This window comes from Vulpes vulpes, chromosome 10 (genome assembly GCF_048418805.1).
Source record: "Vulpes vulpes isolate BD-2025 chromosome 10, VulVul3, whole genome shotgun sequence".
Taxonomy (NCBI): domain Eukaryota; kingdom Metazoa; phylum Chordata; class Mammalia; order Carnivora; family Canidae; genus Vulpes; species Vulpes vulpes.
This window is the reverse complement of record NC_132789.1, coordinates 78,571,000-78,596,243: the sequence shown is the minus strand read 5'-3', so window position 1 is coordinate 78,596,243 and position 25,244 is coordinate 78,571,000. Positions and strand designations below refer to the sequence as shown.

Here is a 25,244-nt window from a genome sequence, read left to right as displayed (position 1 = left end):
CTCCCCTTCCACCACCCCTTGTTCATTTCCCAGAGTTAGGAGTCTCTCATGCTCTGTCACTCTCACTGATATTTCCCACTGATTTTTCTCTCCTTTCCCCTTTAATCCCTTTCATTATTTTTTATATTCCCCATTTCCTGTTCTCGTGCACAGCAGTACAATCTTTGGAGGACAGACCTTAGGTTTTGGGGTAAGACACTTTTGCTACTTGCTAACTGTACCGTCTTAGGCAAATTACTTAATCTCTGTCTCTCAAGTATCTAATTTTTTTTACTTATGAAGTGGGGATATCACTGAAAGATGTTGTACAAGGGCTGAGATAATATGAGTGAAAGCAGTTACCAAAGTTCTTGATATACACAGCAAAGGAAATAAATATTTCCAAAGCAAAATACAAGCACCAAAAAATAAAAACAAAAATACTTGCCATACTCTCATAAAATACTATATTTTTATAAAAACTTTCTCATATCCAAATGTTCAATCTCCTTTTAACTTGTTTTCTCTCGTCATACTTTTCTCTAGTTTCTAAGTTTCTTACCATAATATATTTCTTTTTAATCCAAGAGGTGTTTTTTCAAAAATTCCCTTTATAGACTAAATACTCACATACATATAACTTCTACATTACTTACCTAAAAAGTGTAAGAATAGAAATTCCATTATTATGAACTGTGTTTTCATCATCATATAAAAGCTCTGCTTTGTTTTTGGTAGGCATACTGGCTGCTTCTTCATCCAAAAGAACTAGTAAAGTTTTCACAGTATCTCTGCCACAGTATGCAGTCCCATGGTTTATGGCATAAGACTTTGGCTAGAACAATAAATACTATTAAGTACAAGTTAACAATCAAAAAAAAAAGTTAACAATCACCAGAGTTGGTGATCAGCCATTCTTTTTCATTTCTTGTGCCACTGGTCTCCTACTGTTTATGTTATTAAAAAAAAAAAAAAATCAACCATGGGAAATGGCTTTAAGGCACGTGATATTTCCCCCTCAAGTCATACTAAAATCAATCTTATCACCTTCCCAAAGCATAAAAGAATATAGAAAATATAGAAAATAATAGCATAATAGCATCACAGAAAGATATTGGTTCTGGTCAAAATAACATCTGGCTTTAAGTCAGAAAATTTAGTAACTAGCTAGCTTGGTGACTTTAGCCTCAGGATTTAGCCTCCCTGTGTATTTTCTCTTTCTTATGCCAAAGAGAGATGGGGTTCTGTTGATCTGAATACCAAACCAAATAGATGGCTGTAAAGATCTATTCAAATGCAAAAATTAAAAAAAAAATGAGTTGACATTCATTCATTCAGTAATCCACTGATAAACACATACCAAGTCCTAAGCACAGTGTTTGAAGTTTAGGCTACAGAGGTAAACACCTCCACTTCAAGGAATCCATAGTCTCCTTGATAAAATAAGTAAGTAACCAACAACTGCATGACAAAGTGCTAGTCACGGTGTTAACAAACATAAAACACATGGGGCAACAACACAGAATCTCCCCCAGGTCCCATCTTCAAATACATCCGAAAACATACATTGTTACAGAAAAACAATTAAAAATGGTTCCCAAAGACTGTGGATAAATAGATGAATAATAAAACATAAGCAAAAGTCTTTCTTCATACACAGATTATCACAATCACACATATGGAAGGGGGCTTTTGTTGCTTGAGTAATTAAACTGCAACAAATGGATTATCACACATACTCCCAAATTCTTTTCTACAGCTGAAAGATGGTAGCCAATTTCTCCTATAATACTAACACTGTACAATGATTGAGTACCTATGTTAAAAAAAAAAGAAAAAAACAAGAAAGAGGTAAACATTCTGGGACTATATAGTTAAAAGATTACTAAGCATAGGAAAAATTCCTCATGTTTGCAGGAGGCTGGTAATAGAGATAGAAACCAACAGATCATAAGGATGAAATAATTATACTTAAGAAAAATAAACTGAATAGAAACCATTTCTATTGCTGTTCTACACAGTACCTAATACAGGGATCAGAACCAGAGAAACCCAGCTCTTATTTTATATTTGAATAGACGGCAAAATAATGGTTCCATAAGAATAATTACTGAAAAACACTGTAAAACACTTTAACATCCACTAAGAATTATAAACTTCTAGTGCTACAAGGGATACTGAAGATTATCCAATACTCCACTTTAACAAATAGACTTTGGCCCAAAGATGTTATGATTTACTCAAGTTGATAATCCTATTGAGAAACATAAATTTCCAATATCTCATAACACAGGAAAAACATTCTTCTGGCTTAAGTAGCAATAGTAAACCATTTCCATAATAAGTAGAAGTGACAATGTTTTGTATAGAAGGATAATGAAAAATAAAAAGTTCATTACCCGGGCAGGACTGATGTCAGTAGTACTAACAGCTACATCTCCTTGTTGAGAATTGATAATATTTTTAATCCTTAAATCCAAATCTTGAGCAACTTCCTCTACTGCTTTACAAAAAGGATCCCTGCTGTTCTGGCCTTTAATCAGCTGCATCTTTATCACTGAAAGTATCCGACCCCCTGCAATGCTGAAGACAGAAATAAGATCACCTTTATAATAGTATTAGAAATGACACTATGCGTATGAGCTTGAAAGTAAACTTCTCAAAGTTAATCAACACTTTTCAAAAAATATGACTTTGATCTCATAAATCAAACTAACACATTTAAGAAAAGAATGAGAACCATGAGCAAGAAAATTAAGGTTTTTCTTAAAGCAAGCCATTTCAACAAAGTTACTTCTTCCCTGATTTGAAAGCTGAAGGGAAATATTTTAGTTATATATAATAACAGTTTCAGGTGCAGTGCAGCCATACACACATAATATAATTAAAATATGTACGTTTAGATACAAGGTAACAGAAACACTATCTCTCAGTGAATACCTAGAATCCTACATTACTTTAATCTTAAAATCAATTCAGTAAGTATTATTATTCTCAAATAACAGATGAGAAAATTGAGTCTCAAAAAGGTTAAACAGCTTGTCCAAGAACACAAGAGTGTTCTGGGCTAGGAAGGAGGTGGTGAGGACTGACCCGAAACAGGACATTGCATTCTGATAAGAGAATTGTTATTGTGTGCAAGGGGGAAGTTAAGGCTATTTAATATTGATCTAAAGCAAACCAATGACTGGACCAACTATGTTCAATAGACAAGTGTTTTTAAAAACCTGAAATCAATTATTTCTTTATACTAAGCCTGAACCTGAAATGAATTTAGGTTGCAGTTCCTGCTCTAGAAGGCTGACCTAAAAAATTGTAAGAAATATATAGGAAGAAGGAGTTTGATCTATTGCAAGGAAGAAATTAGAGGTGCCCAACACTAGGAGAGGCCTTTTTTTTTTTTTTTTTTTTTTTTAAAAGTCAGGAGATCTCTCTCCCTAAAGGTATCCCTGGGAAGGCGGCATGGTGCTGAAGAAGGTGGTATGTCCTGGCTATAAAGGCAGCTGCCAGAGCACAGAATAACAGATCCCATCTCCCACCTCCTGCTTCCCACCTCTGCCTTTTACCTTGGGTATGTTATTTAACTTTTCTGTGACTTTCATGGCAGCATAAAGGAAATTATGAATTAAAGTTTTTATCCAGACTGCCTAATTACCAGGTTTGATGTTTTGGGGAAGAAGCCAGGTTTCATAACAAATACTGGAAATATGATTGTTTACATTCAAATAGCTGTTCCAAATAGAGAAGGCAAGATAGAGAAGAAAACTGCAGAGACACTTAATGTTCGATTAGACTAGTGTCTCCCACATTTGCCTGATTATCAGAATCATATTCAGCATTTGTTTAAAATATCAACTCCAGCTCATACCCTGTTGAATCACAAACTGCTGAGAAGGATACATAACAGTTGCATTGTTTTAAAAGTACTACAGGTGATTCTGACAACTACATAAGCTTGGGAAACATTTCATTTAAAAATAAAGGAAGAAAAGAAAAGAGAAAAGAAAAGAGCTCCCTGAGAAAGGAACAATATTTACTAATCTTTATACTACCAGTTTATATTTGGCACACAGAAGAAATGATACGTTTGTTGAGTAAATGACCATTATCACACACAACAATCAAAAATGTTTAATAGTAAGACATAAGATATATATTTTTTACTATTATTATTATTTTTGATACAAAAGTACTTATGGACTTTCCACTTACACTATGGCAGACTAAATAAATACTCTGGGGGAATATCTTACTGAATTTGGCAGGAACGGGGGAAATCTCTAAGTACCACTTAATCTCTCCCCAAAAAAGGGAAAAACAAGAGCTAGAGTGGAAAGTTGGGAGCTGTTAAATGGGAGGCAAGCAGAATAAATGGGTTTTCCTGAAGACAAAAATCTCTGGTAGCACTTTGATCAGGACACAAAGCCCTGGGTAGAAAAAGGCAATCAGAGAATTTCAACCTGAACTAGTTGAAGGGGAAGGATTAGTATGACTTTATTAGATTTTTTAAATGTATTTTATATTCTTGAAGCTCTTTTTTCTTTTTTAAAGTTTTATATTTGGTGACAGCATAGGAATACAATGGCTTGTTTATTGACCTTGTGTCCAGCAACACTGTTAAACACTATTATTAATATTAATAATTTGTCTCTAGGTTCCTGGAGTTTTCTACATCTACAATCCTATTATCATCAAATAGAACTTTCTTTTTTTTTTTTTTAATTTCTTCCTTTTAATTGTTAAATCTCCTTTTTCTTTTCCTTGCCTTACTACACTGAATTGAATATCTGATAGTACACTAAAAAAGAAATGATAAGAGCAAGAACTCTTATCTTGTCCTAAATCCTAAATAGGATGCTAAAACATTTTACCATTAAGTAGGGTTTTATAGAAACCCTTTATCAGGCTAAAGCCCTTACTCTCAGTTCATTTCACAGAGTGGTAGCCCTGTAGAGTGGGTATGTTCCAATAGACTCCTCACCTTAGGCAGTCCCTGGGCTTTGTCTTTGCACTCTCAGACTCTAGAGGCTGTAAGAATAGATCTTCCGAATTGCTAAATACTCTCAAAATAAAAGCTCACTTCCCTTCTAGACTCCCCTCTCTGGCTTTCTTCCCTCCCCTAGTTTTCGGCTTATATTTTCATTACATATGCCTAATCATCAATTCATTCAAGAAGTATTTTAAAAATATGCTATCCAGCATTACTAGCAATTTTCAGTGGAAGGGTCAACCAGGGGACCTAGTCTGCCATAAATGTGTAATCAGAAGTCTGAGTAAACTCTAAGAACTGTTATATATATATATATATATATATATATATATAACTGTTATATATATATATGTGTGTGTGTGTGTGTGTGTATATATATATATATATATATATATATATATATATATATATAGGCACTTTCTTTTTCAGTGTTTTCCCTTGATTTTCAATCAAAAGCACAGAAAGTAATTGGATGAAATGAAGCCAAAATGAAAACACAACACTATGTGCTTTCTCTGGGAAGTAATCTAATGGAAGAGTTTTGGAAAAGATTCAAAAGGATAATAAAATATGAAAGAGTGTTTTAATGTCAATTACAAGAACAAAAAAAAAATGCTTTCAACGGTATTAGGTTAAAGTCACCTTTCCCTCCTTTTCTCACTCTTTCTATAAGAACAAATACCCTAAAATATTAAAGATGATATAATACCCTGAGTTATATTAGGAAAAAATTTATAAAATTTGTGTTTCAGATATTATGAAGCTCAACATTTTAACCTCGGCAAAATACCTCAAACACCAGTGCTACAACCAGTCCATTGTTATACATTCTCTCCTAAGAGCCAAATATCTGCACAGCAACATGGTGGCATAATCCAGACTCTTGCTTCTAGAGACTGGCATCTCTGAAGTTTTAACTCAAATGACACCAGGACATTTGTGTTAGGCACTGGGACACAATGAACAACATATTTTCTCTTTAAGAGGTCACAACTGATCATGTGAGAAAGTGAGATACTGAGGGAGTCTGAGTGGGTGGGTAAGGGAAAAAGCAGTTATTCAGGAAGGCATCCCAGAAGATATATTATGAGTACTCTGGACAAATATTAGTAGAAGAATTTAAGTGAAAAAGAGGTAAATTGCAGATCTTTACAAACAAACAAACAACAACAACAAAAAAAGGGCCCTAGGGCAGAAAAAGGGAGAAAAAAAAAACTATTAAAGAAAAACACAATTAAATCCACAGGCTTGTATTAATACCTAGTGACTGAGACAGAGCAATAAGCAATAATACAAACAGATTGGTAATATTTCACTGTAATTACTGAATATCTTTACTATATGGGTTGGCTTTCCCCTACCATATTCAAGAGTTAGATAACTACTTGCTAAAACATATCTGTAAAAATTAAGTATGCGGGTACCTGGGTGGCTCAGTGGGTTAAGCATCTTCCTTTGGCTCAGGTCCTGATCTCTAGGTCATAGGATTGAGCCCTGCTCAGCAGGGAGTCTGCTTTTCTCTCTCCCTGCCCTTCCCCACCACTTGTTCTCTATCTCTCTCAATAAATAAAACCTTTAAATAAATTTTTAAAAATTAAAATTAAGTATGATTAAAAGTGCTCCATAAGATACATCAAAAATGCTTCTAGAATATTTGTAAATGAGAAAAAAAATGTAACAATATTTTGGACTGGATAATTTCAACTAGATTTAACATTCTATAAATGTATTATATTTAGTCCAATAAATAGAATTCAAGTTGCTATTATAAACTTGAAATACATAATTTTAAATATTTGAACAACAGAACTATTTTATGTAACAAGAAACCCTTAATTTAAGATTTTTCAGGAAAGTATAGTATGCATTTTATGGTGGCACCTACTGGCAAAATGTAGAAATACAACCAAATTACAGCTAATATGGCCTGATGAAAAGTTGGCAGTAGAGAGGGAAATGTGAGACTCAGTTTTTCTTTCATTTCTTCCCTGTCTATTCCCCATCCTCCTTTTGATTCAACAATTATTGTGATTCCCTACTAACTCTATCCTATTATACTCAGTTATAAGAATTAAACACATTTTTATCTTTAAGTTTTAAGGTTGAGAGACAGAGGCTAGAACAACACACAGGCAGGAGTTAGAGCCTATAGAATTTCTATATCATATTGAGATTTTTGTAAGCCTTATCCTGAACCTAACATGAAATCATTGAAGGATTTTAATTACGAGAGTAACACCTGCTGTTTTAGAACGACCACTGGCAGCAGTAAGGACAACAGGATGGGGTAACTCAAAATTGGAGGCAGAAAAAACAACTCAGAGAGAAGTGAAGAAGTTCAGGCAAGAAAGGTTAAAAGTTTGAAAACAGATTTTCCATTAAAAAAAAACAAATAGGGATCCCTGGGTGGCGCAGCGGTTTGGCGCCTGCCTTTGGCCCAGGGCGCGATCCTGGAGACCCGGGATCGAATCCCACGTCGGGCTCCCGGTGCATGGAGCCTTCTTCTCCCTCTGCCTGTGTCTCTGCCTCTCTCTCTCTCTGTGTGACTATCATAAATAAATAAAAATTAAAAAAAAAAACAAATAATATAGGAATAGAGATGAGAAGAATATCAAAAATGTTAAGAATTGATGGATCCTGGTGTCTGAAGGGAAAGAGAAAGGAGAAAAAGGAGTTTAGGATATATTTCAGATTTCTGGTTAGGCAGCTGCAGAAAGACAGCTTTGTCAAACTGGGCACTTCAGAAGGAGAAGTGGTTTTCAGGAAAAGACAAAGATTTAGTTTGGAACATGTTAAGTTTTAGTTGCCCTTGAGGTCACAACATATAGTTAAAGATATATTTTTGAAATTCAGCAAAGAGGTTTGAATCCCACTGAAATATAGAGTAATAATTTGCATATATGCAGTCCCAGTAGGTGGAAAATAAGAGAATGAAATCTCAGAAGTACAGGGAAGAGAGTTCTAAGAAAGAAAACCATCAAATTTGAAGACTCAAAAGAGACCAAAAAAGTCTACACCAACTAGATCACAAGTGATCTTTGGCAGAACAGCTTCAATAGAGTAGAAAAGTGAATTACTGTGAGTCAGTTAAGTACAGACAAGTAAATAAATACTGAGTGTCTACTCTGCCAGACACTGTGCTAGGACTAGGGAATATTAGTGCAGAAAACCAATAAAACCCGCATAGACTTTATAGCCTGGGGAGAAATACATATTAAACAATTAGAAATCAATGCCCAGAAGTCAGTGGCATTTCTATACACTAACAATGAGACTGAAGAAAGAAATTAAGGAGTCAATCCCATTTACAATTGCACCCAAAAACATAAGATACCTAGGAATAAACCTAACCAAAGAGGTAAAGGATCTATACCCTAAAAACTACAGAATACTTCTGAAATTGAGGAAGACACAAAGAGATGGAAAAATAGTCCATGCTCATGGATTGGAAGAATTAATATTGTGAAAATGGCAATGTTACCCAGGGCAATTTACACGTTTAATGCAATCCCTATCAAAAATACCATGGACTTTCTTCAGAGAGTTGGAACAAATTATTTTAAGATTTTTGTGGAATCAGAAAAGACCCAGAATTGAACACCAATAAAAAATAAATTTATTAAAAAAAAAAGAAAAAGAAAGATTGCTCAAGTGGACTCTTTAGACACCCATATGAACATATTCACTATTTAGATACCTACTTCTTCAGTGTCTTCCCTAGAACATAGAGTAATTTCTTACTCTGACAAGACAGGATATCCAAAATAATTCACTGATAAATTAAATAATTTAAGTCTATTCTCTCATCCTAAATGCCTCTAAAATGTACTTCTATCCTGTAGATAATTTATCCCTACCAGAAATTCCTCCAAAGGAAATGTAATTATAAAAAACTATATTGGATTGAATATAAGCATTTTTATCTGCTCCCTCCTAAAATTGCACTAACAATGAGAAAGAGGCAAGTGTTTTAAATCCACAAAGAAAGAGAATGTTAGAGACGACAATCACGGATGACAGCAGAGACATATAATGAAAGCATGGAAAAATGAAAAGCAGATGGACATGTGGTAGCTGACTACTCAGAACAGAGAAAGCTAAAATATAAGTAACTACTAAAAGAGACACCAGTAAGAAGCAACCCCAGAAATTCTCAGAAATTGATTTCAAAACTGATGGCTACAATAAAGATAGGGTTGCAAATAAGAGACTCTATTGGTTGAGTCTACATCAGAAACACTCAGACACCTAAATCTCCTCTCCTATGCTGAGCAGTCAGGCCAGTGCAATTCTCTCCCCTCAGCATAAAAAGCAAGATTACTCTAGAGAAACTAAATCAGATCAGCTCTGGACCTCAAGGCAACAGGGACTGAAGACACAGTGACTGAGTAAAAGTCTACATTCTGAACTGAGAGAGACTCAGCATCAACCCCCCACCTGACCTCAAATTCCAGAATGCTACTAGCTAGGCTAACAGCTTTTCGAAAGAGACTGAAGGATGTCATTCTGGACATTCTGGGGTAATTCCCAAAGCAAAGATCTGTAGTTACCAACATTTGGAGAATCCCAAACAAAAGAGCCAAATGACTACCATACTATAATGAAATCCATTGTACAGACCTACTAATCAGCTTTCCATTGTCTCATTCTTAAATATGATGAAAGGACTGTTCAGAATCACCACACATTTTAGAAATACCTCTAACATGAAAGAGGGCAAAACAAATGAAAACATTCAACTTAGATAAAACAAAGACCATCCAAGGAAGCAGATAATCTTAAAAAATAAATATAATAATCTTAGACATGAAATGATACAAGATCATAAACAATCGAATGTGAGAAAATGATAAAGATACTGGCTTCCTATTTTTTCTCAGAAAGCCATGTGAGATGATGAGATGAGCACTGGGTATTATGGTTTGTGTTGGCAAATCGAATTTAAATAAAATATTTTACTCATATGGCCTTCTCTTTTTTTGTCTTTTGTTTTTTATTTTAAAAAAATAAGAGATTTACCAATTAAAAATATAGTTGAGATCCAAAAAACAAGGCAGAGCCAAAGAAATTCACAAAGTAATGAAGCTTCCTGGTTACCACTGTGGAACAGGCTTACCAAGCAAAAGTCTACACTGAATGAGGAATATAGAGGACTCTCCAGAAGGAATGTCCTGAAGGGCAAAAGCCAGAACTGATCCATAATCTAACTATAAGAATATGAATAGTTTTGTTGAAAAACTCAATAAAGAATCAATGATAAATCTATAGGAACTAAAGCAAAAGAAAAAAGTAGATGATTATTAACTCTAGGAAAGAAACACAAAAATTTGTACAAGAAAGGAAGTATAGTGACAGCATATCACAAAGCTTAGGTATAGGCAGTATTTACAAGATGCGTAATAATATAAATTCTGATGTATATTTTAATCTGAAATTGTGGTATAACTATATTAGAAAGATGAAAGAAGAGAAGTTGTGTGTGTGCAACAGGAGGCAGACAAGGGGGTGCCAGGAAGGTGTAAGTGGCAAATTACCATCTTCCAGGGTAGAAGTTAATAAGGTCTCGAATGGGAAAAAACAAATCAACAAATAGATGCATAAAATTTTCATCTAAATGAAAACAAATACAAAAAAATTTAAAGTCAATCTGTGAAGGACTTTTTCATTATTTGACTTTAACAAAATATACTTATATTTGCTTTGCTAAAAGTATATTTTCTAAAAGTATATTTTTTAAAGTTATTGGCACATTCTCAGAAGAATTAGCCAGCGAATACCTTACTTGAAAGTTCAGAAGATGACACTGATACTGCCTAAAAAACATATTCAAAACTTTCTTCCAAATTTACTTTGTTATAATGGATATCCATAAAGACAGAAGGATGCAACTGAGAAAAAAATCCAGAAAACAAATTCTTAGGATCTTAAAATGAAAAGAAGTTTCATGAAATAAGATGCAGTGATTAAGAGAATGGGTTCCAAGATCAGAACTGAGTTCAGATATCAGCTCTGCTACTTAATAACATTATGTGACTGAGGTACATTACTTAGTCCCTGTGTTTCAGTTTCTTTCTCTCTAAACTGGGTACTTATATAGTATCTATACTGTAAGGTTATTGTAATGATCAACTGATAATCCCCATAAAGAGCCTGACACCTAAAAAGTGTTCAGTAAGTACTAGCTGTTTTTATTAGTACTTGTCAAAGCATACCAACCAAAGTGACAGTGATTTACCGTATTGCTGAAATATACAACCCACTTCTGCCCCCCTCAAAAATTAATACTAAAATTACTAATCATCCAATATGCATATATTATAAATGGGACTCTATCTGATAAGGAATCTCTTACTTTCAGTATCATATAAAAACAAATTCCAGATGAATCAAAGATTTACACCCAGGAAAAGGGGGGAAAAGTAACAAGAAATAGAATAAAGATTTCATCATCTTTGTCAATTCCCTTAGTCATTCTTGGTATAGGCTTCCTTTAGTGCTAAAATAGAAATTTTAAGGAAATTATCTATTCAGTCATGTCCAGTCCTCAAAAATCTTTCTTCCAGAAAAAGACAAACAGTACATGCCACTTGACTTTGGCAAAAATTTAGAATCAAAGATAGGCAGAAATTTAGTGGGGAAGGTCATGAGATTATAATTTACTCATCTTTTCCCTACTGTTGATGCTTGGTCATTTCAATAGCTCATATATTCAAGTCTACATCTGATTCAGTAAAGTTTTCAAGACATACTTATACCAAACATTTGTAATTTATGAAAAGTCATTACCTTGGATTTGGTATTTCTCCAAGAATCTCATCTAATTTGTCAATGAAGTTAATGAAATTAGACAGTCCTTTTACATGTGCCCTTAAAGGATCAGATGGTGATGGTGCATATCCCTTCCCTCCAAGCTGTAGTGTTCTAATAAATGATGTGGCCACCTATGAATTAAAATAAATGATTTAGTTATGTTTAATGATTTAGTAAGTTAAAAATAAAACTTTATGAAGCTGGGTACATTTATATTATTTCTAGAGATGCAGGTAAAGTAAGCACTTTTTATGATTCATGTCACTTTGATTTGGAAGCAAATAATAAAGAAACAGAGGCCATGCAACATTCATGCCAGCAAGGGTGATGGTAATGCAAGTAGAATCTGAGGAGCCAAGTTAGGTGACAAGCTAAAAGCATAAGAATATATTCATAAGAGTATGCCAGTAATTATAAAATATTAGTGTATGAATATATTCTTTCATTATAAAATACTAGTGTATGAATATATTCTTTTATAGATTGAAATTTTTGGTATTTTTATATGAAACAAAGGGGTTTTTCAGTGTCAACTGTGTTTATTTATTCAAGGTTGGGCAATTAATACAACTCTTCCAAGCTTTATCTTCTTTATTTATGAACTAAATATTTAGACTAAATAATCACAAAACCCTATCTAACTTTCACATTTTAGGATTATTTGATCATGTGTAGTTCAAAAGGCCTTGCCTTTACAAAATTAACAATACATATATGGTGGCTACACTTAAGAGCATCTTCCATTAAAGATGATATGTTCTGGGATCCCTGGGTGGCGCAGCGGTTCGGCGCGTGCCTTTGGCCCAGGGCGCGATCCTGGAGACCCGGGATCGAATCCCACATCAGGCTCCCGGTACATGGAGCCTGCTTCTCCCTCTGCCTGTGTCTCTGCCTCTCTCTCTCTCTCTGTGTGACTATCATAAATAAATAATAAAAAAATTAAAAAAAAAAAGATGATATGTTCTAAAGTGTATCTTAAAACAAATTCCATAAAATTTCAGTAATTTAGAAGAAAGTTCCATGGTTAAATAACTCAGGAAACAACAGATTAAGTAACAAGGTTAATTTAAGCAGGTATCAGAGCTTTTGATACACAAACATGCATTACATATATCCAATAAAGGTAGACACTCTTTCCAAACTGTTTGCCCTTGGAAACATTTATTCAAGGAGCATTTAACAGGGACTTTTGTCTTTGGAAATATTTATTAAAGGAGAATTTAACAGAGATACAACTCTGTAGAACACATGTAGGAAAATACTACTTCAGAGAAATTCTCACCTGATAAATTGAATAATATGGTAATAAATAAAAATACCATAGATTTTCAAATACAAAGGAAGAACAGCTATTCACAATCTAAAAGTTGTTTTATCATAGTTAAAAGAATTCTAGACCACTCTGGCACCATACACAAAGATAAACTCAAAATGGATAAAAGATCTAAATGTGAGAAAAGATTCCATCCAAATCCTAGAGGAGAACACAGGCAACACCGTTTTTGAACTCGGCCACAGTAACTTCTTGCAAGTTACATCCACGAAGGCAAAAGAAACAAAAGCAAAAATGAACTATTGGGACTTCATCAAGATAAGAAGCTTTTGCACAGCAAAGAATATATAGTCAACAAAACTAAAAGACAACCTACAGAATGGGAGGAGATATTTGCAAATGACCTATCAGATAAAGGGCTAGTTTCCAAGATCTATAAAGAACTTATTAAACTCAACACCAAAGAAACAAACAATCCAATCATGAAATGGGCAAAAGACATGAACAGAAATCTCACAGAGGAAGACATAGACATGGCCAACATGCACATGAGAAAATGCTCTGCATCACTTGCCATCACGGAAATACAAATCAAAACCACAGTGAGATACCACCTCACACCAGTGAGAATGGGGAAAATTACCAAGGCAGGAAACCACAAATGTTGGAGAGGATGCGGAGAAAAGGGAATCCTCCTATTTCTATTTAATCTAAAATTTCTATTTTAGCTCTGTTGGTGGGAATGTGAAATGGTGCAGCCACTCTGGAAAACTGTGTGGAGGTTCCTCAAAGAGTTAAAAATAGATCTGCCCTACGACCCAGCAACTGCACTGCTGGGGATTTACCCCAAAGATACAGATGCAATGAAACGCCGGGATACCTGCACCCCGATGTTTCTAGCAGCAATGTCCACCAGAGCCAAACTGTGGAAGGAGTCTCGGTGTCCATCGAAAGATGAATGAATAAAGAAGCTGTGGTTTATGTATACAATGGAATATTCCTCAGCCATTAGAAACGACAAATACCCACCATTTGCTTCGACGTGGATGGAACTGGAGGGTATTATGCTGAGTGAAATAAGTCAATCGGAGAAGGACAAACATTATATGTTCTCATTCATTTGGGGAATATAAATAATAGTGAAAGGGAATAAAGGGGAAGGGAGAAGAAATGGGTAGGAAATATCAGAAAGGGAGACAGAACATGGAAGACTCCTAACTCTGGGAAATGAACTAGGGGTGGTGGAAGGGGAGGAGTGTGGGGGATGGGGGTGACTGGGTGACGGGCACTGAGGGGGGCACTTGACGGGATGAGCGTTGGGTGTTATTCTGTATGTTGGTAAATTGAACAGCAATAAAAAATAAATTTATTATTTTTTAAAAAAGAATTCTATATGAAGGTACTTGTATCTACTGTCATAAGAATCTTTAATTTAAAACATCCTGAAAATTTAACATGTCCATACCAAAAAGATAGGCATCTTTTTCTCTTGAGCAGCATGTTTCAAATCAGTGAAGGCTTCTCTTCCAAGTCCTCTATCAGGAATATTGAGAATATGAGCCAGAGCCAAGTCATTCTTCAAATTCACCAGCAAATTTAAATATGAGTAGATAATTTTTCTTGCTAATAACTGCACCTGTACAACAAAATATTATTTTCTCTATTGAAGTTATTTTAAGTCAATAATCTTTTTTCTATGCAGTAAAAATAGTATGACCATTCAATAACAATATCTCACTCAATTCTTTGGGAAAAGAAAACTGCCATATAACAAAAGTTTGAGTTGGACAATTAATATATCCTTGCTCATGAAACCAGTGTGCTAAGTATCAATGAGCAAATAACTATCATAATTGTTGAAAAACACCTCTTAGAAAATGTTATAAAGGATAAAGTCCAAGGTCTGCATTTCTGATGAGGCTGGATCTCATTGCCTTGCAGATATTTGTCACTAAATAACAAGGAATAATGAAGCCCCCTAAAGCTTAGGGAACGAGCCAATTGGCATTATTTGGTCCTGTACCTATACAGGGCTAGATATAAGGGCTGAAGTTAAATAGTTAAATTTTTTAATTTGGGGAGAATTATTAGATACTGACTTTGACAATACCAAATAACCAAGTACGTATTACAATGAAGAGATTCAAGCAAATGTTAAGAAAATAATAACAAGTAGTTGATGTTGACATTAACTACTAAAACAGAGTTACAGACTGTTCAAGTACAAGATAAATAATATTTGTGAGAATTTAATATGGGCATCCGTGGTTTCTTCTTTTTAAAAAAAAAATATTTTATTTATTTTTTCACGAGAGACACACAGAGAGAGGCAGAGACACAGGCAGAGGGAGAAGCAGACTCCCTGCAGGGATCTCCATGTAGGACTCAATCCCAGGATCCCGGGATCACACCCTGAGCCAAAGGCAGATGCTCAACCACTGAGCCACCCAGGCATCCTAGGCATCAGTTCTTTCAAATATACTGTACTTGTCTTTTATAGTCAAGTCAAGCAGTTTAAAAACCAGGGCATTCAATGATCTTGTTCTTAAAATTATCTACTTACAGGGACGACTTGGAGGCTCAGCAGTTGAGCATCTGCCTTCTCCTTAGGGCATGATCCTGGGGTCCTGGGATCAAGTCCCACATCGGGCCTCCTGCATTGAGCCTGCTTCTCTCTCTGCTTATGTCTCTGCCTCTCTTTCTCCCTGTGTCTCTCCTGAATAAATAAAATCTAAAAAAAAAAAAAATTATCTACTTACACCTATTTTAGGCCTTGCAACTTCTAGTACTGGGAAAGTACCTGGTAACTCCCACAGGTAACTATGAATTATTAGGTAAAATTTTATTTTATTTCATTTTTAATTTTTTTATTTTTTTAGGTAAAATTTTAAAAACAGAAAACATAAAGACCCGGGAAAGCACACAAAAAGTAGACCCACGCTAGAGAAGAATTTAATTTTAAAAAAACTGCAACAAGAAGCATTAAGAATAACAAATTTGTGGTTATTCAAGGCCCTAAGGGACGCCTTGGTGGCTCAGCAGTTGACCGTCTGCCCTCAGCTCAGGTCGTGATCCCAGAGTCTGGGGATGGAGTCCCATATCAGGCTCCCTGCAGGGAGCATGCTTCACCTTCTGTCTATGTCTCTGCCTCTCTCTCTGTGTCTCTCATGAATAAATAAAATATCAAATAAAAAAGGCCCTAAACTTCCTGTAATAGTGGAGAAGTGAGTGATCGCATAAACCTCACAGATAATAAACATAAAAGAGTAAGTAAGAAATTTTAAATATTATTTAAAGATACTGGAAAGTATCTAGAAGGTAAACAGAAACTGGAGGAATATCTAACTTTAACAGAACTGCAATAAGAAGGGAATAAATCAAGGGTACATGGGTGGCTCAGTCAGTTGAGTATCCAACTCTTGATCTCAGTTCAGGTCTTAATCTCAGGGTCATGAGTTCAAGTCTCACTTTGGACTCCAAACTGAGCATGGAACCTACTTTTTAAAAAAAAGGCAAGGAAGGTAGTGTGGTAATGAATAGTTTGTTGTTTACTGGCCCAATTTTCATGATTATGGCTGTGCAGATAAAAGTTACTATAAAGGTGCCCTCCGAATCCAGGCCTGGGAAAGCAGCTAGAAATTTAAAGGGAAAAATCTTGGAAATAATTGAGAGTATAAAGAGCCCAAATCCCTAGCTAACAGTGAAACTGCACAAGCATGGAGGAGACTCTTGAGGGCCCATCAAAAATACAGGCAAAAACCAAAAAGAAATATATTTAAGAAAGATTTAGCCATGAGGAACCAGAACTATGAGTTGGAACGTTTGCTAAATTGAGTGCATTCCACAACTGCGTGTAGCTGAAGTTTCAGAAAGCTAAAGCTGGACAGGCTTGAAGTTTTAGGTGTACAGAGCCAAAACTTGTCAGAACAACTGGAAAATTCAGGAAAATCCCTAGAAAAAAGGAATCCACGGAAACAATGAGCTCCATACTTTGCCAAATCCTTGGCTGACTGTCATATTTGGCAGGCAAAAGAAAGATTTACAAAAGCTAACCTAAAAAAAACCCAAAAAACAAAACAAACAAAAAACAGCAAAGAGAAACTGTAAGAATAGATATCCAAAAAGCTACCTACCAAGGCGACAAAATATGAAGTTGAAATCCCGGCAAGAAAACTACCTACTAGAATAAAAACTCAGTTGTCCTCAGAAGAACATGACAAAACCCAGAATCACTATAAAATATTATCTCTAATGTTTAGTTTTCATCTAAAAATTACTGGACAATTTAATAAAAGGAAAGTGTGACCCTTTCTTAGGATAAAAAGCAGTCAATAAAAATTAACACCAAATGGACCTAGATGTTAGATTTAGCAGCAAAACACTGAGGTGGCTGGTACAAATATATTCAAAGAACCCAAACAAAATACGTTCAATGAATTAAGAAAATATTATCAATGAATTAACAGTGGAAATGACAACAGCAAAGTGAACACTATAAAGAAAGTAAATTCTAAAAATGAAAAGTACAATGACCAAAACAAAATTTGCTAGGTGAGCTCAACAACAACTTGGAGAAGGTGGAAGAAAACTATCAGTGACCTTACAAATATATAAATATAAATCACCAAAGCAGAAAAACAAAAGAAGAAAAAAAATAAAATAAAGCCATAGAGCTCTGTGGGGCATGTACTTAGAATCCCTGCAGAAGCAGAAAAAAATATTTCATTAAATTATGGCCAAAAGCAACCCAAATTTGGTAGAAAACATTAATTTATAGATCTAAGAAGCTATTCAAGTAGGAAAAATACAAAGAATATCATTCCTGTGGTATAATTAAACTCTGACAGCCAAAGATGAGAAAAAATCTTGACAACAAAAGAACCAGAACCAGAACAAAATGACAGATTATATAATGGGAACAATGATAAGGTTAACAGACCATCAAAAAGTAAGCCAGAAGACATTGGAGCAAACATATTAAATATGTTGAAAAATTATCTTAAATTACAATAATCATGATAATATAGTATTTATGAAGGGACATTCAAATCAATGAAACAAAGTTCACAAAGACCTAACACAGATATGGCCATTTGATTTTTGACATAGGTGCAAAAGAAACAACAGAGGAAGGACAACTTCTCAATAGTTGTGTGGGAGCAATTGGTCAGCCATATGCAAAACAAATGAAACACACCTAAATCTCACATTTTTTTTTAAGATTTTACTTATTTATTTGAGGGGGGTTGAGAGAGAGAGAAAGAGAGAGAGCGCAAAAGCAGGGGGAGGAACAGAGGGAGGGAGAGAAGCAGGTTCCCCGCTAAGCAAGGAGCTCAATGTAGGGCTCCACCACAGGACCCTGGTATCATGACCAGAGCCAAAGTCAGATGCTTAACTAACTGAGCCAACCAGATACCCCAACCTCACACTTTTTATAAACATTAACTCAAAGCAGATGATAGGTATAAATGTACAGTATAAAACTGTAAAACTTAAGAAGAAAACCTAAGGAAAAAATCTTTATGACTTGGAATTAGGTAGAATTATTACACATCACACCAAAAGCACAATTGACAATAGGAAAAAACTGACAAGTTGGATTTCATCAAAATTAAATTATTTTTATGGAATTCTCATCACCTTCTCAACTCCTTCCACTCCATCTTCTTGTTCTGGAATCTTGTTTGTATCTAATTCTTAAATGTCGCTCCCACATATTTACCTGAAATCCTCTCCTTGCCTATTCCCTTAGAAAGATGGACTCCACAAATTCTATACTCAATTCCTTCTCAAAACATGAAATTCATTAAGTCCTTCAGTGACTGACAACTTAGCTAAAGACTCCATAATTTATCATCTGTAAACTAAGAAAATATTTTCCTAAATTTTTTTCATATTCTGTTTAATCAATTTTAAATTAGGAAGCATAAAAGAGAGCTTTAAAAGGTAGCAAAAAAATTACAAATCAAAAGAAATTACAAATTATTAGGAAGTCTCTGAAACAATTATTAAGGACGTCTCAGGTTCACACATGCATTAAAAGCACTTTTAAAGGTAACATGCTTTTCAGTTATTTAAATTTCTTATGAAAAACAAGTCTTGAAACATGAGAGGCAATCAGGGTCAATTTAAAAAAACTTTACTGGACAGGAAAAGGTTACCTTAAATATGGACTCAAAATTTAGGCAAAATTGATTTTTTTCAAAAAAAGCTTTACTTTTAGCCCTATGAAAAAATTTTTTTCTTGAATATTAAACATATAGGACAAATGTTATCTTTGCAGAGAGGCCCCATGATATCTCAGTATAGAATAGCAATTCATGTACTCCCTTTCTTATAATCCTGTCATCTCGATACAGATCAATTATAATTCCCTGCATAGATCTTTCCAATGCTGTGTATTTTCTTAATCTTTCTACTACTTCATGAGTTCCAGGAGAGCAACTAATGTATTGTTACAGCCTAAAAGAATGACTGACACTGTAGTAGGTAATCAATCCATTTTTGTTATTAGGTTCTCAATTAGTTTGTGTTCAATGATAAATGAAAAAAACTTAATACACGTATTTGGCCATTTTAGATATTTCAAAATGAAAACCATTTATAAAAAAGTACTTGGGATCAAGTTAAGCACTCACATATTTATATTACATTGCCTTAAAAAGAAAATTGCTCCAAGGTACAACTAAATTAAAATCTTTAGGATCCATCCTAAAATTTTATAACTTAAGTCATAACATAGTTTTCTGCTTATATTTCAAGCATTCTTTACTTTCAGTGTAAATTATAATACTTCATGTGAATCTCTAATACAAAAGTTTCCATTTTAACCTCACAGTGCAACAGTCTGAAACATATGAATCTCTTTATCTTATCCCTTCACATTTCAAGAGTAACGTATTTTGTGAAAAATCAAAGCAGAGAAAATGTGAGATTCATACTGCAATCAAACTTTTTTACTCTTTCTACTTTTAATTTCATTCAATCCCTGTTTCACTGTGCTTCTGATGTCCAAAAATGAGAATTACCAAAATGTATGTATCTGATCCTTACTGGGTACAAACTGGGGCTTAAACCTCCACATCTACAACTTGCTCTTTAAGGGCTAACCAATTCTGCCCTTTTAATCTATGACACTAGACAAACATCAGGGAAAAACATCTTGGAGTCCTCACTCCAAGAAACAAGAGTGTTTCTTTTAACTCATGGCTGCAATTGGAAATCTATCCCTATCATTATGGTCATATAACATGGCAGTTATGGTTTCCCTGCTCTTGTATTTGCAAGTGTGTTTTAAAGAGGCTCTCTGGAAAAGCACTCCACATAAATACAGTTATGATGTCCAGAAGCAAGGGTCTAAATTGAAAAAATCCACAAGATTGAAGCTTTTACCAAGATACCAAAAATAAAGATAATGTTCTGTTTATTTAATAAACTGATTCAATCCATACCACAAAGTATTTGCAATGTTTGTTTAGAAGTTGAACAATTTTATTTAAGCTTTCTGGCAATTCCAAGTTTCTTTTCTTATCCCTTAATTATTACTGAAATGCAGATATTCAATCACAATTTGAAGAAAGTCCATTTTTCTAGATTGAGATTAACAATTTCTACAGGTATTTTTTTACTTTCTTTGTCAACACATAAATTCTTACATATAATGACAAAAAAAAAGTTGGACTAGCACTAATATATTGATAGAATTTTTTATGTAACTGATGATTTTCTTTTTGGGCCTTTACTCCATTTTCCCCCTCTTTACTTCAGAATTTCTAAAGCAGTTTAGAACCTTAGGAAAAATAAAATAAGGAAACAAAAGTATCGTTTCTCAAATTCATGCCATTCATCTACTTGATGACTCTGGTGTGGCATTAGTAAGGTACATTTTGTGATCAAAATATATCTATGTAAGACTTCAGCCCAAAAAGTCACTTTGGAATTTTAATAGAAATATATTGCCTTCCAAAAATACTTTCCAAAAAGAAAATATTAGAAGTCTGCAAGTAACAGAAAAATAGTTGAGAGGATAGCTGCTACTGTAAAAGTCCGCATAAAACCTAATCTATCAGCTAACTAGTAGACAAAATACTCAGAAAACAACCTAGGAAGGCAAGAGAAAAGTGGAGGATTCACACAATGAAACTATCACTGTTTTTTTTTTTTTTTAAATGAGAAAACTATATGCCTGCAGTGCAGATGCATTAGTTTCTATATGCTATACTCTTTTCTCATGGATGTCCCTTCAACCTTTTATACCTGTAAGCCAAAGTTATAAATGCTTAGGTATTTTATATATGTACAAATCAGTTTATTTCTCTTAATTAAAAGGCACAATAACAGTTATTATTTCCTCCTTGTAGATCCTATAAGATAAATCACAGAGGAGATTTGCAAGTGATCTACTCTGGGGGTAAATTAATGTACTCAAGTACCAATGAGGAAAGACCAGGCATTTGGTGAACATTTTATCAGTAGGAGGAGGAAAGGAGGAAAAGAGGAAGGAAACAATGTAAATGAAAAATTAATTTCAAGCAAGAGAAAATAGTTAAAATCACTAAAAGAATCATATCTGGGCAGAAAACATTCAAAGATGGGCTTGACCAGGGCGTGATCCTGGAGACCCGGGATCAAGTCCCACGTCGGGCTCCCTGCATGGAGCCTGCTTCTCCCTCTGCCTGTGTCTCTGCCTCTCTCTCTCTCTCTCTCTCTCTGTGCCTCTCATGAATAAATAAATAAAATATTTTTAAAAAAATGGGCTTGAAATATTCTCTTGTACCAGAAAAAAGGGAAGTGCTCAGAAGTCTAATAGGAAAAAGACACAGAAGCCAGCTTGAAGGGAATCCCTCCATTTTAGCATCAAAGATTAATAAGTATAATTAATTTTAAAACTGAATAAATAAAAATTCATCATTCCGTGGTAATAAATACACACATAATAAAGAAGATAAATAGGAAAAAATCTAATTTGCATTCCATCTTATAAATATTATCCCAACTGCTAAACTGATAATGAAAGAGAATTAGGTTGTGACTCTGCCATTTTTGGGAACTCTTTCCCTAAATAGCTTTATCTTATCAAGCTCTGCTTTACTGAGAAATGGCAGCAAATTAATATAAAGATAGGACAAAGTTAGAAACTCACCATTCTGCAAACAGTAAAGAAATAATTGATTCAGAAAACGATCATGAACACATGTGTAAAACCAGTAGGTGAAAGGTTGCTGGGGGACAGGATATTTATACATTGTCACCCCACAGATCTCTGCTCATAGCAAAGGGAAAATGACATCTATATCCTAGATATCTGCCAATTTGGGACAACTTGAGTTTGTGTCTCCACCACAATGTTACGAACATTAAACCTCAATCTATGCAAGCTTTTGTGTGTGTGTTTTTTTAAAGATTTTATTTATTTATTCATGAGAGACACAGAGAGAGAGGCAGAGACATAGGCAGAGGGAGAAGCCGGCTCCCCACAGGCAGCCCAATGTGGGACTCAATCCCAGGACCCCGGGATCATGCCCTGAGCCAAAGATAGACAGTCGCTCAACCACTATGCCACCCAGGTGCCCCCAAGCAAGCTTTTGAATAAAAATTCCAGTTTACCAGAAATACAGGAACAAGATAAATAATACCAGGAGAAATTAAACAGATAAATAAGAGAAAAAGATGGAGGGGAATACTTCTAGATTAAGAGTCTAAAGAAATATAAAACCATTTGAGGGACAAATGGAGAAATCTGAATAGGGTAGATAGTAAATGATATTAGAGAATACTTAAGTTTTCTTATATATGTTAATATTATGATTATGCTTTTATTCTCAGGAAATGATATGCTGAAGGACTTTAGGCATTAAGTGTCATGATGTCAGAAACTTAACTTTCAAATACAGCAGAAAAAATATTAGATGCAGATGTTCAAGCACATTAGTAAGTCTAGGAAGTAAATGCACAGATATTTATTTGAGGCCAGTGACAAACAAATTTTTTTTAAAGTGTTATCTGTTTGGCACAGGACTTATGGGAGAATCTGCCTTAGCAACGGTTCCTAAAACAATGAAGAAGATAATTCATCAAATTGAATGAAGAGGATGGATTTTGATAAGTTGAATGTAATTTTACTACTTCTTTCAATATCCTTATTTTTTATCTTATCAATAATGATTTTATTTATCATAGAAACTTCTATAAACATAACTCTCATGGTTAGTAAGGGGTTACTATATTTAATTAGGTATCTAGCATAGTATTTAACTGAAGGTAAATTATATTTGACCAAACCTGTGGTTCGTTTTCTATGGTTCGTTTGCACAACAAACTCTATTATTACAATTTGTGATGAATCAGTTATCTACTGTAAAGGGGACAGAACAGATTTTTCAATTGTACATATCCTCCCAAGATTCATTCATTTAAAACCATAAGTGACTTTACCAAATACAAAGATTCAAAGAACTCTGGCAACCTAGACCTTCCAACTACTTTTCAGAGACTTAAGAGTGATACCTGGGCACCTGGGTGGCCCAGTTGGTTAAGCATCTGCCTTCGGCTCAGGTCATGATCCCAGGTCTTGGGATTGGGCCCTGGATCGGGCCCCCTTGTTCAGCAGGGAGTCTGCCTTTCTTTTCCTCTACCCCTCCATGCTGCTTGTGATCTCTCTCATATTCTCTCTCTCTCAAATAAATAAAATCTTTTAAAAAAAAAAAAAAAGGAAGAGTGATAACTATTTTTACACAGTGCCTATTACCTTGGCCCAAAACCAGGAAGAAACTATTAGGCTCTTACCAGTCTCTAATGTATTATTCTTTGCAAATACAGTTTTATTTAAACAAATTAAAAACTTTTAAAAATTAACAAAATAACTGTAATGTACAATCAAATTATAGTTATTTGAAGAGGATCATATCCTACTTTAATTTACTCATAATTTATCAGTACCTTTTCATTGTCCTGGTTGTGTCTACTCACTGGTGATGTTGGTACATAAAGATCAGTTTCATCAGCTACTTCATACTGTCTCCCAGACAGAAAATCCCGTAGTTGACTCTGTAGAAAACATAGAAGGTTACTAATAATACAGTGCTATGCCAACTATAAGTACTATTTCACACCAAGCTCTACATGGTGTCATCCCGCGTACAGTTTTATTACCCGATCTTTGTTGACAGTAAGTATACATGGAATTAAACTTTCTAACAAAATGCTGCCGTTTCCAATGGCCATACTCAAAGAGTTTACAAGTTGAGAGTTAAAAGATAACCATAGAAATTTAATCTAAGCCTTTTATCTTTATAGAAGAAAATTAAAGACAAAGGGCTTACCTAAGGCACATAATAAATGCTTCATCTTGGACTTATATATAAATAAACCTAGTGTCCTAACAGCATATTTCAAGCAAAATAAGAATTTCCATAAAAAAAATAATTATAAAGAGATATTTGCTTTCACCCTGGCACAGCACTGAACATCTCCACATTATTTATTCTAAGGGCTCTAAGGTCACATAGGTATTCGCATACCCCATTCCTAATGAGCAAACCTGGAGAGAACCTACGAACAGAATTAACAAAGCCTAATGACATTGCAAACCCCTTATCCTCTCAGCGATTGCAAAATTATAATGAAAACAATTCACCAATATATACTTCTTAAAAGGCAATAGCATTTACCACTATTCTTCTAATATGATGAGCTGGAACTCAGAGCTAATCATAAGAAAGAAAAGAACTAGAAAGACTAGGATTTTGTTGTTCATAGGTTGAATCTCAAAATTCAAGTTCACTAAAAAAAGAATTTACTTTTTTTACTTTTTTTAAAATAAGTTTTGACTTCTACTCCTTTGTTACAAAGGACAACTTAGGGGGCACCTGGGTGGCTCAGTCGGTTAAGCATCTGCCCTCAACTCAGGTCATGATCCTGGGCTCCTGGGACCAAGCCCCTGTCAGGCTCCCTGTTCAGTGAGAAGCCCGCTTCTCTGTCTCCCTCTACCACTCTCCCTGCTCATGCTCTCTCTCTCTCTCTCTCAAATAAATAAATAAATAAAATCTTTAAAAAAGAAAATAAAAACAAAGGACAACTTAGATACCTATTTTCTAAATACTAGCCAGAAACATTTAATGACCACCAATGACGTTACAGTGCAACTTTTCAATATTTAAAAAATTGATGTTATGAAATAATTCACAGTCATTA

At 34.5% G+C, this 25,244-nt stretch overlaps 1 protein-coding gene across 4 annotated transcripts in view; it reads right to left on the bottom strand.

Moving 5' to 3' along the window:
- The window catches only part of PARPBP (PARP1 binding protein), a 72,038-nt gene that overhangs the window by 23,912 nt on the left and 22,882 nt on the right, over window positions 1-25,244 (bottom strand). For 2 of the 4 annotated variants that reach the window (XM_072724735.1, XM_026013102.2), the window contains 5 exons: window positions 23,991-24,098; window positions 14,518-14,688; window positions 11,756-11,910; window positions 2,379-2,562; window positions 636-814 (listed from right to left, as the gene is read on the bottom strand). In XM_072724735.1, coding sequence (XP_072580836.1) covers window positions 636-814; window positions 2,379-2,562; window positions 11,756-11,910; window positions 14,518-14,688; window positions 23,991-24,098 — 797 coding nt within the window. Of the gene's footprint in view, window positions 1-635; window positions 815-2,378; window positions 2,563-11,755; window positions 11,911-14,517; window positions 14,689-15,487; window positions 15,784-23,990; window positions 24,099-25,244 lie in introns of those variants that run through there. The other 2 variants (XM_072724734.1, XM_072724736.1) reach the window with 2 other exon arrangements.